Source organism: Hyla sarda, chromosome 5 (genome assembly GCF_029499605.1).
Source record: "Hyla sarda isolate aHylSar1 chromosome 5, aHylSar1.hap1, whole genome shotgun sequence".
NCBI lineage: Eukaryota > Metazoa > Chordata > Amphibia > Anura > Hylidae > Hyla > Hyla sarda.
This window is the reverse complement of record NC_079193.1, coordinates 165,874,704-165,892,017: the sequence shown is the minus strand read 5'-3', so window position 1 is coordinate 165,892,017 and position 17,314 is coordinate 165,874,704. Positions and strand designations below refer to the sequence as shown.

The following is a 17,314-nucleotide window of genomic DNA, read 5'->3' as shown; positions in this document are numbered from 1 at the left end:
CCTATTGCCATTATTCTTTAATTCTTACTAGAATATTGGGTAGTAAGCAAGTAGTAGAGGACAAATGGTTGGATGGATCAGACTATATATGCTTTATACATTCACTATCATAATCATTAATTAGGCCTAGATTTATAAAACTAAACTTTATTTAAATCACAGATAAATTTAGACATAAAGACATATAGATATAAAGACATAGATAAATCTCAGTAACAGTACAGCATTGTTTCTTTCGACCTGATGAAAGTCACAGATCACAGATGTGGTAGGGGAGGGGTAAAGGGTACAGGTGAGCCCCTACTCAATAGAGAGCCCTACCTAGTCTAATCCCTTGCCCTCACTAATCAATAAGTGTCGACAGGGACAGGGTGATATAAGCATTATTTTAACGAAACAGATTTATATGGCATCTCGTGCTCCCTTTTCAACGCGTTTCTCCCTTAGCAAATATCATATAAAAAATATCATATAAATATATAAAGTATTGCAGATGGTGTACTGCAGTAGAGTAAAATCACATGATACTAAAGCACAGTTGCGTGAGTAAAGACTGCAAAAAATAACAGTCGGATGTAGGAGCTGAGTTCATTCAATATGTGTACGTAGGTAGGTCATCTTGTGGGTCCACGCGTCTGAGCTGTCAGGTCCGGGAAGACCATTTGGCGGAAAAACGGGGACGCATAGTCTCACCTCCTCCCATCGTTTTCATCTATCTGACTTTATCACCAGGTAACCACTATGTGAAAGGGAAGTGCCTCTATTTTTACCAGGATGGGCCAACAACGTTAAACTTACAGGAGTGTATAATTTTCCAAGTGTGTGTCCAGGTCTTGAACTGAACTTGCCTCTGGGGTCATTTAAACCCTATCAATATAGCCCTATCTGAACAACACTGGGATCACCTCGCTATCTTGCTGTTCCACTGTGAGGCTAATACAGAGCTTTACCTGCCTCAACTTGGTACCATCCTGGAATGGGCCGTTTTCATACATAATATAATGGACCTACCTACGTACACATATTGAATGAACTCAGCTCCTACATCCGACTGTTATTATTTTTTGCAGTCTTGACTCACTCAACTGTGCTTTAGTATCATGTGATTTTACTCTACTGCAGTACACCATCTGCAATACTTTATATATTTATATGATATTTTTTCTCCTCCATTCCCTGATGAACCCTAGTTATTTGCTAAGGGAGAAACGCGTTGGAAAGGGAGCACGAGATGCCATATAAATCTGTTTCGTTTATGAGTTATCTGTAAAGGAATGCTTATATCACCTTGTCCCTGTCGACACTTATTGATTAGTGAGGGCAAGGGTTTAGACTAGGTAGGGCTCTCTATTGAGTAGGGGCTCACCTGTACCCTTTACCCCTCCCCTACCACATCTGTGATCTGTGACTTTCATCAGGTCGAAAGACACAATGCTGTACTGTTACTGAGATTTATCTATGTCTTTATATCTATATGTCTTTATATCTAAATGTAGCTGTGATTTAAATAAAGTTTAGTTTTATACATCTAGGCCTAATTAATGATTATGATAGTGAATGTATAATAATAATTATCATTTAAGGGTGTTTACATTAATTTATGTGCGAGGGTATATACATTACTCCCTCGATAGGTTGAATTTATACATGCTTTATAGTTTCCTATAAGAGCTGTGTATGTATCCAGCACACGTCAATTTCTCTATCTTAAAAGCACTGGCATTGCAGTTATTTTAAGATAACGAGGAAGACTTGTGCTTGATACATACTTTTTCTTCTACTTGTTTTATACCTGTGACTGCCTTCTGCGCATTATTGCCTTCTCCCCCCTGCCCTATTCATACCAAGTGACCCTAGAGATGTATGTGTTCTTTGGTGAGTATATGCTATTTTCCTGTAAAATTGTAGTATCTTAAAGGGGTACTCCAGTGAAAAACTTTTTTTTTTTTTTTTATCAACTGGTGCCAGAAAGTTAAACAGATTTGTAAATTCTATTAAAAAATCTTAATCCTTCCTGTACTTATTAGCTGCTGAATACTACAGCGGAAATTCTTTTCTTTTTGGAACACAGTGCTCTCTGCTGACATCATGAGCACAGTGCTCTCTGCTGACATCTCTGTCCATTTTAGGAACTGTCCAGAATAGCATATGTTTTACTCTGGCAGTTCCTAAAATGGACAGAGATGTCAGCAGAGAGCATTGTGCTCATGATGTCAGCAGACAGCTCTGTGCTTCAAACGGAAAAGAATTTCCACTGTAGTATTCAGCAGCTAATAAGTACAGGAAGGATTAAGATTTTTTAATAGAAGTAATTTACAAATCTGTTTAACTTTCTGGCACCAGTTGATTTAAAAAAATAAAAATAAAAGTTTTTCACCGGAGTACCCCTTTAAATAATTGACTAAGCAGTTTACATGTTTACAGTAGGCTGCAGCTAGGAATCCCTCTTCTCTTTCTTGCCAGGTTCACACATTGCATTTCTCATGTTGCACAGTGTTGGAGAAACTGCCCTGACTTGCAAATCTGCAGTTTTCAGGCTGACTTCAGCTACAAGCAGTTTGCTGCATGGTCATGAACAATTCCATTGCCTGTAACTAAAGTCAATTTAAAAGTTGCACTGACTTGCATGCAACATGTGAATCTGGACTAAGTGTATAGCTACAATTTACTAATTTCTTTTTTTGTTATATATATCATTAATAAGAGACCTGTAGTGTTCATTGGATGCCTAGTGAAGAATAATTTAACATTGTTGGGTCTCTACTGTCATAATTTCCAAACCAATAAAGGGGATACAAAAACATGAAACTTGTATGTTTGTTCACAGAAAGTCCAGAGACTGGCTTCACTGGCCGTGGAATGTGTCAGCTCCTTCGCAGTTGATTTCTTCCTGCAAACACATTTGTTCCATGCAGGGATTTTGTGGCACCTGCTTATTTATCCTTTTAACTATGACTTTACATTGGAAGAAAGTGGTATTCAGAAGAATGAAGACACAAATCAACAGGTATTAGCACATGAAAATATGTCCATATATTCTATTCTACTCAAATATGACTTCTGCTGCCCAGTGTAAAGGCAGTGTTTATTCATCATAGTATGATACTTTTCTCTCTGTAATATTATGCATGGATCTAGGTTATCATGGGATTTCCTATGGTGGTATTCCAAAACTGAGGTTACCACTGACACTCAGAATGAAGTGGCTGCAGACAGTGTCTCTCTCCCCGTAAACATTGCAAAAAGAGGGGTATAGGGGTACCACATCAGACTGCCACTAAGTAACACAAATAACATGCAGTGGGACACTACAGCATCACTCCACATGCCATTAGCTCAGCATGAAATTCTTTAGATGTCGTAGTGGTTTCTTTGTGACATTTAAAACCAACTTTTCAGGATTATTCAAGCATAATAAAATAATATCTAAATGATTCAATTATATTCAACTAGTTCAAATGGGGCATACATGCAATGTGTTCCTTAGGCCATAGAGTATGTCTGGGACAAACATACAATGGAATGCCTGAGGTAAACAAAAGCGTGGTTTAGAAGACACACATAAGACAATTTGTTTTCTTTTTTTTTAGTAAGAATGGTTAGTCTGTGTATTAACACAAGCCACTAGAGATGAGCGAACTTACAGTAAATTTGATTCGTCACGAACTTCTCGGCTCGGCAGTTGATGAGGTATCCTGCGTAAATTAGTTCAGCTTTCAGGTGCTCCGGTGGGCTGGAAAAGGTGGATACATTCCTAGGAAAGAGTCTCCTAGGACTGTATCCACCTTTTCCAGCCCACCGGAGCACCTGAAAGCTGAACTAATTTACACAGGATAAGTCATCAACTGCCGAGCCGAGAAGTTTGTGACGAATCGAATTTACTGTAAGTTCGCTCATCTCTACAAGCCACCGTGTTTAGAAAATATTAAGTACCAGAGTGAATGTGTTTTCTGATTGTAAGAGTCATTATGTTATCAAGGAGATATTTATATGACCCCATGGTGAGGCACAGTAGTAGGTAATCTCTGCATGTCTCACTCAGGCTTGCAATAGAATCTTGTCACAGGTACAGCATATGTTAAAAGATATCTTTCTTATACTACGAATAGTTGTATTGTTATGCTAAATCCTCATGTGATATTTCGTTTTGATGACTATAGAAGTGTTCTGTATAGCTTGTCATGCTTATTGACTGTATACAAGTGTATATATGATAACACTGGGTTCTGTTTGTCTTAGTAAATAGAGATGGCTAATTGTATAATATATTTGTAAAGATTTCAGACTAATATGAGTTAAGACAGACAAGGATGTTAAATATTTGTACATGTCAACCTTATCTTTTGTAGGTAATATAGTACAATAATCACAGAAAAATGGGACAAAAATCACTAAAAAAAATCACAGAAAAACAGGCCACACTTACTGGTTACTGAAACAAGGGCAGGTTAGGCACCTATTCCCATTATGATGCAGATCAGCCACAATGCTATATAATGGGAGGTCGCACAGGTGCAAAATACTGAGGAGTAGCTCCTTAGTATTATAATTGCACACAGATAAGGCATATACAGGGTGCCAGGTACATGATAACGTGTAGTGCACCATGCTGGCTTACAACCTATTAGTGACGCCCATACTATTTGATCAGGTGAGCTTGAGGCATTTGATTAGGTGGGCTTATAGCATTGTGGCTGACCAGTATCATGATGAAAATAGGTGCCTAACCTGCCCTTGTATCAGTAACCTGTAAATATGGCCTTTTTTGTAAGAACTTGCAAGAGACTGAGGAGCCTTGACGTGGGTTGCGAGCTTGTGTATTTTGGCATTTTGGCCAAAATATCAACTAATACCTCATGTTTGTCATATGAATTCTAATTACCTATTTACAAAATATATAATTTTTTACTTAACATTGAAAAGATATTAGTAAAGAAATTCTGATAACTGTGTTTTGAATTATATATTGAAAAACTTGCATTGTCAAAACTCTATTTCCCTACATGTATTTTACTACCAATGTTCCTTTTTTTTTTGCTTATTTCTTATTGTTTAACAGGAAGTTGCCAACAGTCTTGCCAAGCTCAGCCTTCTTGCTGTAAGCCGATTAGGGGGATATTTAACAGGCGACCAAGCAACACCTGAAAATCCAACTATACGGAAAAGCTTAGCAGGGATGCTTACTCCTTATGTTGCTAGAAAACTTTCTGTGTCATCTCCCGAAGAGGTATTGTATGCTGGATCTATAGTGGTACCCCATATCATCACTCTTAACCCATTAGTATTTACATTAGAAAGACTAATTTATATCATCTCCAGCCATAGTGTTGAATAATGTCATAACCTTATTATATTGTAACGTTTTGACATAACCCTGTTACAATATGGCTGCAGCTCTTGACAGTTCCCGGCTTGTGCTAATGAGAGCTACGTCACAAGAATAAGCAGGGAATACTGATGAAGGGTCGGGTGGGAGATGCAGCCGTGAATATTGCTAAAAGAGCATTGGGAATGCTCCCCATAATTATTATATGAACAGTTTGTTGAATAACTCCACAACAGCTGCACGGAGTAATACACTCTTGAAAAGGTTACCTGCAATATAAGCCTAAATATATTCAGCTTAGGGACCCTTCATATTTGTTCGGTGTCTGACAAGGTTTCCCTCCGGTGCTGTAGAAAAAGCACTGGAGATAAACTGATGATAGAACTGATCCTATTCATTTGAATGGGACAGTTCACATTCATCCGGTGTCTCAAGTCTGATGCCAGATGGTGGAAAAAGTCACATGGGTGCCAGACAGGGGACCGCATCTTGCTGCATTCTCCAATCTGGCATGCACAATGAATGAACGCCAGATACTTAACAATTGTTGCCAACTTGATGCAGTTTTGTCATCAGTTGTTGCATCAATTGGGGCGAGTTTAGGCTGAGCCATATGTGGGACATATGTGAAAGGAGCCTTAGTGTGGGTGACCCTCCTATTAGTTTTACTTTTAAAGGACAGTTACCATGGAGTGTTAACCCCTTAAGGACTCAGCCCATTTTGGCCTTAAGGACTCAGACAATTTAATTTTTACGTTTTCATTTTTTCCTCCTCGCCTTCTAAAAATCATAACTCTTTTATATTTTCATCCACAGACTAGTATGAGGGCTTGTTTTTTGCGTGACCAGTTGTCCTTTGTAGTGACATCACTCATTATATCATAAAATGTATGGCGCAACCAAAAAACACTATTTTTGTGGGGAAATTAAAACGAAAAACGCAATTTTGCTAATTTTGGAAGATTTCGTTTTCACGCCGTACAATTTATGGTAAAAATGACATGTGTTCTTTATTCTGAGGGTCAATACGATTAAAATGATACCCATTATTACATACTTTTATTTTATTGTTGCGCTTAAAAAAAATCACAAACTTTTTAACCAAATTAGTACGTTTATAATCCCTTTATTTTGATGACCTCTAACTTTTTTATTTTTCCGTAAAAGCGGCGGTATGGGGGCTCATTTTTTGCGCCATGATCTGTACTTTTTTTTGATACCACATTTGCATATAAAAAAACTTTTAATACATTTTTTATTTTTTTTTTAATAAAATGTATTAAAAAAAGTAGGAATTTTGGACTTTTTTTTTTTTTTTTTTTTTTTTCGTTCACGCCGTTCACCGTACTGGATCATTAACATTTTATTTTAATAGTTCGGACATTTACGCACGCGGCGATACCAAATATGTCTATAAAAAATGTTTTTTACGCTTTTTGGGGGTAAAATAGGAAAAAACGGACGTTTTACTTTTTTATTGGGGGAGGGGATTTTTCACTTTTTTTTTACTTTTACTTTTACATTTTTTTACATTTTTTTTTACACTTGAATAGTCCCCATAGGGGACTATTCATAGCAATACCATGATTGCTAATACTGATCTGTTCTATGTATAGGACATAGAACAGATCAGTATTATCGGTCATCTCCTGCTCTGGTCTGCTCGATCTCAGACCAGAGCAGGAGATGCCGGGAGCCGCACGGAGGAAGGAGAGGGGACCTCCGTGCGGCGTTATGAATGATCGGATCCCCGCAGCAGCGCTGCGGGCGATCCGATCGTTCATTTAAATCGCGAACTGCCGCAGATGCCGGGATCTGTATTGATCCCGGCACCTGAGGGGTTAATGGCGGACGCCCGCGAGATCGCGGGCGTCTGCCATTGCCGGCGGGTCCCTGGCTGCGTTCAGCAGCCGGGATCAGCCGCGCATGACACGGGCATCGCTCCGATGCCCGCGGTTATGCTTAGGACGTAAATGTACGTCCTGGTGCGTTAAGTACCACCTCACCAGGACGTACATTTACGTCCTGCGTCCTTAAGGGGTTAAGGATTGGATGAAAGCCATATTCAGTGATGAATCACCAATCTGCATTGGCCAAAGTGATGATGCTGAAACCTTTGGTGCCTTTCTAATAAAACATAAAGATGATGCTAAAGAAAACAATCTTATTTCCACATTTATTTATAATATGGGGTTGTATGTCCAATACAGGACAAAAGTAGCTGATAATCATAATATCCAGTTATTTTTCAGAATAATATTGCATCTTTTCATGAAGCAAAGTATGTTAAAGGGAATCTGTCAGCTGTATTTGCTGCTAAAAGCTGCAGAGCCTGTTGGATAGCTGTTAGGTTATGAAAGTAAACAGTTAATTTCCTGGAGCTGGTGGTGGTTTCCAAATGTATTACATTGTCTTGACTTGTATGTTAGTCAAGGTGGGTCTGGGAGGTTAGAACAGGTGAGAAGGCTGTGGCCTTAAAGGGGTACTCCACCCCTGGACATCTTATCCCCTATCCAAAGGATCCCCCGCGATCTCGGCTGTGGATCCCCTCTTTCATCACTGCACAGAGAAAACTGTGCAGTAATGAAAGCAGGGTGCCACAGCCGAGATCGCGGGGGTCCCCTGCGTCTAGGGGCGGAGTACCCCTTTAACTCATGGCTGAGAAATAAAAAGGCAATTTTATAAGTTTAGCAACCACCATCAGTTCCAGGAAGGGTACACTTAGCTTTTATTACCCAATAGTGGTGTCTGCAGCTCTTCTCTTCGTAGCCAATACAGCTGACAAATTTTCATTAAAAAGTTTTCTTAAGGAAAAAAAAGTTAATTGGCATGGTTAGCAAAGAGTCCAGATCTCAGTCTGAATCAATGTTTTGTTTCAAGCACATCAATTTATTGATTTAAGTTAAGAACATGTACATTGCCCAGATCATCAATATAAGAATTTATTGTACAGCTTTACAGGTGAGTAAAAGTACAACAAGATGAGCTTGACATGCCTTGAAGATGTAAAAAAGTCAATACATGATGGTAAAGAAGACCACCAAATCCAAAGTCTCAGTGTCAGGCTATTACCCTAAACAGATTAGATTAATACATAATAACTAGTGGGGCCTAGCCTAAAAATATATATATTAAAAAGTACCTGTCACCAAATAAACTTTTCTAAACTAATTTAGGCTATCTTCCCTAACTACTCCAAACACCCCTCCCACCAAAAAAAATTTATTTTTTTTAAATTCAGAGCTTTTAACAGCTCTGTGTCATACCTTTTTATTCTTGCTCACACAGTGCAACTTCCTAGCAGGCATAACATCACTGAAGCCTGCTGAGGGACCACTTCCGCTCTCACATCATTGCAGTGCTGTGATGAATAGAAGACCTCCGGCTCGGTGCATCTTTCAGTGAGGCTCTATGCAGCTTTCAATGAGGCTCTGTGCAGCTTTCAGGGAGGCTCTTTGCAGCTGACAATCAAGCTCAGTGCAGAGAAGCACTTCCTGAGTTTGGTCTCATGCCAGGCTGGGAGGAGACCAAACTCACTATGTTAATTGTGGCAGGGAACAGAACCGCGCCACCTAGCAGCTGTTTTTTCTATTACATTTTAAACATATTCATGTTGATAATTTTAAAAGCAAGTGAATGGGAAAGTGTCTGCTAATTACACAAGGAACACTATATTAAACATTTTATTTGGTGACTAATACTATTTAAGTATATCTATCCATAAGTAAAATCGATTACAGTAATGTAGATAAATATGCCCCCCTGAAAATGACTGTCTGAATCTAACCTGACAGATCTTTAGAGAATCTACAGATACAAATGGCAGAAAATTCCCAAATCCAGATGTGCAAACCTTGAGGCATCATACCAAAGAAGACCGAAGGCTGTAATTGCAGTCAAAGGTGCTTTAACGAAGTACTGAGTAAAGGTTCTGAATACTTATGTCAAAGCAATATTTTTGTTCTTTTCAATATGATAGCAAAAGCCTTGGCATAACAAAGTGTGAGCAAAGTTAAAGGGTCTGAAGACTTTCTAAATGCATTGGGTATTGACCCAGCAGATGTGTTCAATCATAGTAACCTAATAGGACAGCAAGACATGTTACCCTATGAACATGTATATTGAATCAACAAAAAGATAAAGCTGGGCACCACTGACAGAGCAGAGTATATTAAACAGCTGGAAAAGTTGTGGGGTATGAGTCCTTGCAGACCAGGGTCTTCACGTGTGGATATATATGGGTACAAACACTTAAATGAAGAGAAGGAGAAAAACGGAGCACACGCCTGAAAGTTCCTGCTGCCACAGATTTATTCACAGTTCATACAGAACACAAATGAGACTTCTTCCCCATGAATGCGAGCAGAGGCGAGAGGCAGGAGCGTTCACCTGGACGACAGGCACTGTTTCACGCCTATTGGCGTTTCCTCAGGTCCCGGTGACAGCTTCCTGTTGCTCGCTTACCTGTTATATAGTCTCCACCCACCATGTGTAAAGCATATACACATAACCAAAAATACTTTAAAAACACATTGAAAAAGTGAGTGTGCATATAGACAAACTGATAAAACAAACAGACTATATGAATCACAGAAATGCCCCTAGTTCGTTGCGATCATTTAATCCTAAAGGACCGAGCGCATCTGCTCGTATAATCCATCGCGCTTCTGCGCGTGCAAGCATATCAAGCCTACTACCGCCTCTTTTAGGACAGTTAACCCTCTCAATGCCTGCAAATTTCAATCCAGATATATTACCTGCGTTGACCTCTTGCATGTGAACAATAAGTCTGAGTGCGCTTTTACCTGTTTTGATTGAACTAAAATGCTCCTTAATTCATAGATAGTTTCCTTTTGGATCTTCCGATTGTAATAATAGCCACATGGGCAGAGTATGCAATGTACCACAAAAGTGGTCTCACATGTAATTAACTGTCCGACATTTACATGGCAAGGCCCTAATGAAAAATTAGCTTGGGCTAGATTTTTATTACTTATATTACAATCTCTATAGGAATCACCCTATCCAACCAGTTAGAACTTTTTTTAAAGGGGTACTTCGGTGCTTACACATCTTATCCCCTATCCAAAGGATAGGTGATAAGATGCTTGATCGCGGAAGTCCCGCAGCTGGGGATGCCCGGAATCATGCACGCGGCATCCTGTTTGTAATCAGTGCCCGGAGCATGTTCGCTCCAGGTCTGATTACGGTCGACCGTATGGCCGGTGGCACTGGCAGCTATCACGCCCCCTCCCGTAGGCTTGCATTGAGGGGCGGAGCGTGACGTCACACGGGGTCGGAGGCGTGACGTCACACGCCGCCGACCCTGCAGTCGACCGTAATCAGACCCGGAGCGAACACACTCCGGGCACTGATTACAAACGGGGTGCCGTGTGCATGATCCCGGGCTTCCCCAGCTGCGGGACTCCCGCGATCAGGCATCTTATCCCCTATCCTTTGGATAGGGGATAAGATGTGTAAGCACCGGAGTACCCCTTTAATTGAATTTTTGCGTTCTAATGTTTTTAGCATGCTACCAATGGTTTTACTCCTTCTAAATGTGATCAGAGGACAAGAAATGTCAACTCTAAACAAATCTTGATCTTGCTCGATCATATACCAATTTTTATGGATTACTCCATTGACAGTACGGTTCATGGGGGAATTAGCAAAAGTAAATACAATCATATATGTATACTCGAATACTACATTTATTCTTTTTTACTTCTCAGATTCTCAAAATGCTTAATTGTAACACAGAAAGCCCATACCTCATATGGAATAATGGTACCAGAGCAGAACTTTTGGAATTTCTTGAATCTGAGCAGGAAAGCATGACAAGACGAGTAAGAAATAAAGGATCTATGTTATTTGTCAAAAACATACTTTCATAGATCAAACCTATTGATTTGTATTATAATTAAAATTATCTTACATTTGTTTTCTTTTCCAGGGGGAATGTGATAAAAGCTTTGGAGCTGATTTTGTGTTCAGTGATCATGGCAAGGAGCTCATTGTGGGGGAGATTTTTGTACGGGTCTACAATGAGCAACCCACTTTCCAGCTTGAGGTGAATGTTCATTTATGAATAAAAAATAAAGTTCATCTAGAGGCCTGTGACACCATTTCTGAAGCCGCCAGCCTCTCGGACTACCCTACGTACAATGTGCTTCAATAGTTAGCCAAAGACCCTCCTCCCTCCATATAAGGGAAATGGGATAATACATAGTGGAGCCTGAAAAACGGGTGGCTATTTTAGATTACTTCATTAGGGACCGGTAATTGGCAATCTACAGAAGAAGGGCTAAAAAGGTGGTCACAAGGTTAAGTATACATTCTTCATGTCATGTTAAATTATTGTCAAGGATCGGATGGTCACTTTAAAGCAGGCCTGTCAGCAGATTTTTAGAGTATAAAGTAAGGGCATGGCTGTTTATGGCTTTTAATCCTAAATCATGCATACCTCTCATTAGATTAATTGACAAATATCTCATCTTAAAAATATATGCAGTTTAGGATTTGGGGCCTACTGTGAGTTCCCCTCAACTGCTAGGTTACAGAAGAGAGGCAGGGTTTACATAAAGGTGACCACCGCACAGAGCGGAGTGACTAACTGGTAAAGGTGCCAAACTGTGCTGCGCCCTAGCAGCCAAAAGGAACGCCCAGTGGGCTCTTATTTGCAAAATTGTGTTCTTTATTGTAATTTGGCCCCATCACTATATCAAAAATGTTTCAGGGGAATTTCCCTGAAAAAAAAAATGACACTCTGTTTGTCGATTTTATGATTTTATAATTTTTTTTTTATATATAAAATAATTGGAATTTACATTTGCCATTTGATTATATAGTATTGCTGCTTTTCTTATTCATGCACAGGTACCAAAAGCCTTTGCCGCAAGTCTGCTGGATTACATTGGATCCCAAGCACAGTACCTCCATACACTTATGGCTATGACCCAGACTGGGAAAGTGGAGTCTGAACAGCATGGAGAAAGATTACTGAAGGTTGAAATGTCCTTGGAAGCTTTGAGGAACGTAATCAAACATAACCCTGGTATTAGTTTTATTAGTTTATCTTTAAATATCATAGTAGGCATTAAGTAGTAGGAATGCATCTGTCGCTCACAACCATTCTTCCATGGTGAGTTGCATGCACACCTGATCTCATATACTACTGTGAGCAGATCGGCTTTCTCAGGCCATGGAATAATTGTATCTGTACAGTGCAGAGAAAGTAGTTAATATTACACAGGCATTTTATTAACTGCCTACATAGGAATGACTCTTTTCATCATAATTAGCGGGGTTGTACCAATACCATTTTTTAAGTTTGTGTACCAAAACCTTTGGTACTCGCCGATACCAATTACAATACTTTATTTTCATTTTTTTTTAAGTGTCATGTGACAGTTTTTTTTATTTTTATTTTTTTTTACTGGGAAAAAGGGGACATTTTCAGTTTTTATTAAGGGAAGGGCTCCTAGTAAATGTAAAAGTAAATCCCCCAGATAGCTGTCCCCTGTATAAAAACCCTCATACAAGCTATGTAGATAGTAGGTAGCCCCCACATTAGGTAGGCAGCAGATTCTGCCCATAATAATTAGCAGTTCTCTTATAGTAGGCAACAGCTCATAAACCCATAACTACCAAACCCCCCCCCCCCCCCCCCCCCCCACACACACACATACTTACCTCCTGCTGGTCTTCTTCCCCCCGTCAGCTCCTGCACCTCAGCACAGCCTCTTCTATTCTTTCCTCTTCCTCTGCGCTCCGGCATCTGATGACGGCACTCGTGTGCAGGAAACCAGAGGAATTGTTTAGCCACTTGTGTTTGCTGGCTAAATGCAGTCAGTGGACACGAGTGATTGACAGTGGCTCTTCACCCTGTCAAGCTTTTCACTGAGTGTCACATTTAACTGTAAGTGCCTCATTTGGAGGCATTTACAGTTAAATGCGGAAAATGTGGGTGCCATTCCGAGACAGCTCAATAGCAGGAATGTCCTGCCGGATCTGGGACGGTAAGGAGCATTGGAGTATGCCTGCCGGCTGGAGTCCCAACTGGTGTCAAATTAGGTATCAGGGACGTTTGCACAATTACTGGTATTGTTACCAATACCAGTTTCCGTATCGGGACATTGTTAATTATTATGAAAATATTAATATCAAATAACATTTAATGAAAACTATAAAGTAAATGGTTTTCTTAGAGTATCTGTCATCAAACCATATTTTCTAAACTAACTCAGATTATATTTCCAAACTACTCCTGACACCCCTCCTGCCCTTAAATAATTTCTGATTTCTAAAAAGCTCTCTATCATACCTTTCACTTTGCTCACAATGTCTGAGCTCCCGGCAGGAGAAAGTGGGTGTTCCCAAGCAGGTGCGGCGTCACTGAAGCCTGAGACATGTGCCTCACCATGCTCTGCATGCACTTCCTGAGTTTGGACTTCTGCAAGTCTGGGTGGAGGCCAAACTAACTGTTTGACTTGTGGCAGGAAATAGAACAGAGCCACCTAGTGGCCGTTTTTTCAATCACAATTAAAACATATAAAGGTTGAGAATTTTAACAGCAAGTAAATAGCAAAGTGTCTTATAATTCCATAAGGAACAGTATATAAAAAGTTTAGTTTGGCGACAGGTACTCTTTAAGTTGCACTATTGTTAGTAATTTTTTGTCATTTGTGTACCATATGTATTGTTCATATTTCAAAAGACCTCTTTAGATCATAAAATGTACATGCATGATAAACTTATAAAAAAATTATTATTATTCTACTCTAGGGTCTGAGACAGAATGTATTGGCCATTTCAAATTGATATTTTCATTGCTGCGAGTCCATGGAGCAGGGAAAGTTCAGCAGCTTGCTTTGGAGGTAATTTCTCAATTTGGAAAAGTATTCCTATGTACAGTTTGTGTCTCTGAATCTAAAGCTATTTCAGCAGATTTTTCTGCAAAGAAACCCTAGAGAACTTACTGTTTAAAAGGGTTACTGTCATTATTAAAAAGAAAAAAGTTTCATTCCTGAGACCTGGTGCGATCTCTAGCTATCAGCCATGAAAGCGAGCGGCAGCGTGCTGCTCACTTCCCGGCAGATGCAACCTGTTTTTTTTATGTAAAAGTCATTACGCAGACTTGTACGGAAAGGCAGGTCAGATCTGATGGCTGGGGAGTGAGTGGTATATGCTGCTGCTTGCTTTCCCAACTGATAACTCAGGAGCGAGACCCGATCCAATCAAAACTTTTGATGTGTGTGGACAACGTGTCTGTCAACAGTTTATTTATGATGACAATAACCTGATTAAAGTGACTTTGTCAGCAAATGCACCCCTAGGGCTCCATTTACCCAGCAAAGGCCAAAGCAGTGTCCTTTTGACCGCAAGATCAGTATATGATATACATTTTTTACATTTTTTTCCTTTTATTCTTGTATAGAATAGCATACTAGACTATGCCACTCCATACAATAGTATAAACTCAAATGCTGATCATGTGGTACAACCAGGGACCATAACTGAGCACATATCTGCAAAATAAGGGCATTTGTAAACAAAATAACTGCATTTCTAGTTACATGATGCAGTTTGGTAACAAGATAGAGGATAAATGTTTTGTTAGGGGTGCTTCTTTTCTGCTTTGTTTATCCCTGTTTATTTAAACGTTTATATCATTCTACTTTTTTTTCTACCTCTCGGTTTTACTTTACAGGTAGTCAACATTGTTACCAGTAACCAGGAATGTGTTAATAACATTGCAGAATCCATGGTTCTCTCTAGCTTATTATCACTCTTGCATTCATTGCCAACAAGTAAGTTTAGTATTCCTTTTCAGAATGTTTTAAAGATAGGTTCAGCCTATGAGTTATATGCTCCCCAAAAATTGCAAGAAAACCATATTAATGGTGTATTTAAATGTACAGTATTCTGCGCAGATTTGATGTGCAGGATTTTCTGCTGCAGATTTCAATCTAAATTAAATGACTGAACACCACTTTAAATCCTGCGCCTCAAATCTGCACAGAATACTGTATGTGTGGATATACCCTAAGTGTATTTCCCCTTTTATGACATCAGTAAGAGCTAATGGGAGTAGGGATATTAAATGTTCCGTATTATGAAACAGTCAGAAAAAAAAGTATATAAAATGTGCTTGCAAGGTTTATTATATATGTATTTAGGTTAAAGAAAAGGGTAAGTGCACTACAGATCCCCATTATATTTAACTTGTGATCTATTTTCAGGTCGACAGCTTGTTCTTGCCACCTTGTATGCCTTAACATCCAATACTAAAATCATAAAGGAGGCCATGGCCAAAGGTATGTGGAAGATATCGTTTATTATCTATCGTCATTTTATGTAACCTAAGAATTTATTATCCAACCAGTTGCTCAACATCCACCTGTGGCTTCTGAGCTGGTAGACGCTCTAAAAGCATTACTGAAACATGCCATTAGGGTCAAAACCATATGAAATTGATGCAAGTAAATACTGTGGTAAGATCAAACAAGATCCAGTCCTAACATCACTGTGCACCAGGGGCTTGCGAATGCCCCCGTGCACTAAGTTCCACATTTGCATATACCAAAGACCGGAGGCACAGAACAATGAGTGGTAGGTGTGATTTTAATCGGTATCACCCACACTATACGTCTGTACCAACATGTAAGTGCGGGTGACCCTGATAAGATTCCCATTAATAGACTCTTTTTCATTCTATATGCACTGTGGCACAGTGCCATCTGTCATTTCTGTAATTGACTCACAAGCTAGTGAAGGTTGAAGGCATCATTCTCCCATTTATTTAGTTTTAATAATTTTTTTTTGCCTCCCTCTTAAGGAGCTTTAATTTACCTACTGGATATGTTTTGTAATTCAACTCACCCCCAAGTCCGAACACAAACAGCAGAGCTGTTTGCCAAGATGACAACTGACAAACTTGTTGGCCCTAAGGTAAGTTGGTTTTCTCAACATCCCAGATGGATTATTAATGTAAATTCATAACATTTCAAATCTTGCAACTTTGCATGGGATGTTTTACTGAATGAGAGTGTTTCAACACACAAACGGAAAACTTGTTTTCTATAGTGTATATGGCACATGACTGCTGAAAATAGTCTTTTATGTCATGGACACCTTGATTGTACAATGCTGTTCAATATGGTGCCTCAGGGAAGTTAGTTCTTTTTCTAATATGGCTTCATACAATTTTCTTTCTTTCAGCATTCCATTGTCTATTACATAAAGGCATGCAACACAATATGCTAATATTAATGCCCAAATCATAACACTTTTTGGGTTCTCTGCATTTCCTCAATGCAATCAGGATGTAGCCCTTCTCCCACTCGACATCACATATTTTCACCTATCGCTACAAGATATGGATGTCTTTCACTCATCATTTAAAATCACTTTCTTCCACTAATGTTCTGTACTTTTTATGTGTTCTTTTGCCTACAGTAGTTATTTGTAGCACTTCTGTACATTGAGATGGCTTTTTTTTTTGCCATTCTAATGTTTAAACAGCAATTGGAATAACAATTACCGTATATACTCGAGTATAAGCCGAGTTTTTCGGCACGATTTTTCGTGCTGAAAACACCCCCCTCGGCTTATACTCGAGTGAACTCTCCACCCGCAGTGGTCTTCAACCTGCGGACCTCTAGAGGTTTCAAAACTACAACTCCCAGCAAGCCCGCGCAGCCATCGGCTGTCCGGGCTTGCTTGGAGTTGTAGTTTTGAAACCTCCGGAGGTCCGCAGGTTGAAGACCACTGCGGCCTTCGACATCATCCAGCCCCCTCTCACCCCCCTTTAGTTCTGTACAGTACTCACCTCTGCTCGGCGCTGGTCCGCTGCTGCAGGGCTGTCGGGAGAGGAGGTGGTCCGGTGGGATAGTGGTTCCGGGCTGCTATCTTCACCGAGGAGGCCTCTTCTAAGCGCTTCGGGCCCGGCCTCAGAATAGTCACGTTGCCTTGACAACGACGCAGAGG

General features: G+C 39.7%; 1 protein-coding gene across 4 annotated transcripts in view; it reads left to right on the top strand.

The window, feature by feature from the left end:
• Nucleotides 1–17,314, top strand: part of DNAJC13 (DnaJ heat shock protein family (Hsp40) member C13) — a 244,401-nt gene that overhangs the window by 193,010 nt on the left and 34,077 nt on the right. For all 4 annotated transcript variants that reach the window (XR_008844053.1, XM_056520651.1, XM_056520650.1 and 1 more), the window contains 9 exons: nt 2,828–3,007; nt 5,060–5,227; nt 11,059–11,172; nt 11,280–11,396; nt 12,203–12,380; nt 14,111–14,202; nt 15,036–15,135; nt 15,568–15,642; nt 16,164–16,276. Coding sequence is in view for 3 of the 4 variants with exons in the window: in XM_056520651.1 (XP_056376626.1) it covers nt 2,828–3,007; nt 5,060–5,227; nt 11,059–11,172; nt 11,280–11,396; nt 12,203–12,380; nt 14,111–14,202; nt 15,036–15,135; nt 15,568–15,642; nt 16,164–16,276 (1,137 nt within the window). In the remaining variant the exon portion in view is untranslated. The remainder of the gene's footprint in view (nt 1–2,827; nt 3,008–5,059; nt 5,228–11,058; nt 11,173–11,279; nt 11,397–12,202; nt 12,381–14,110; nt 14,203–15,035; nt 15,136–15,567; nt 15,643–16,163; nt 16,277–17,314) is intronic.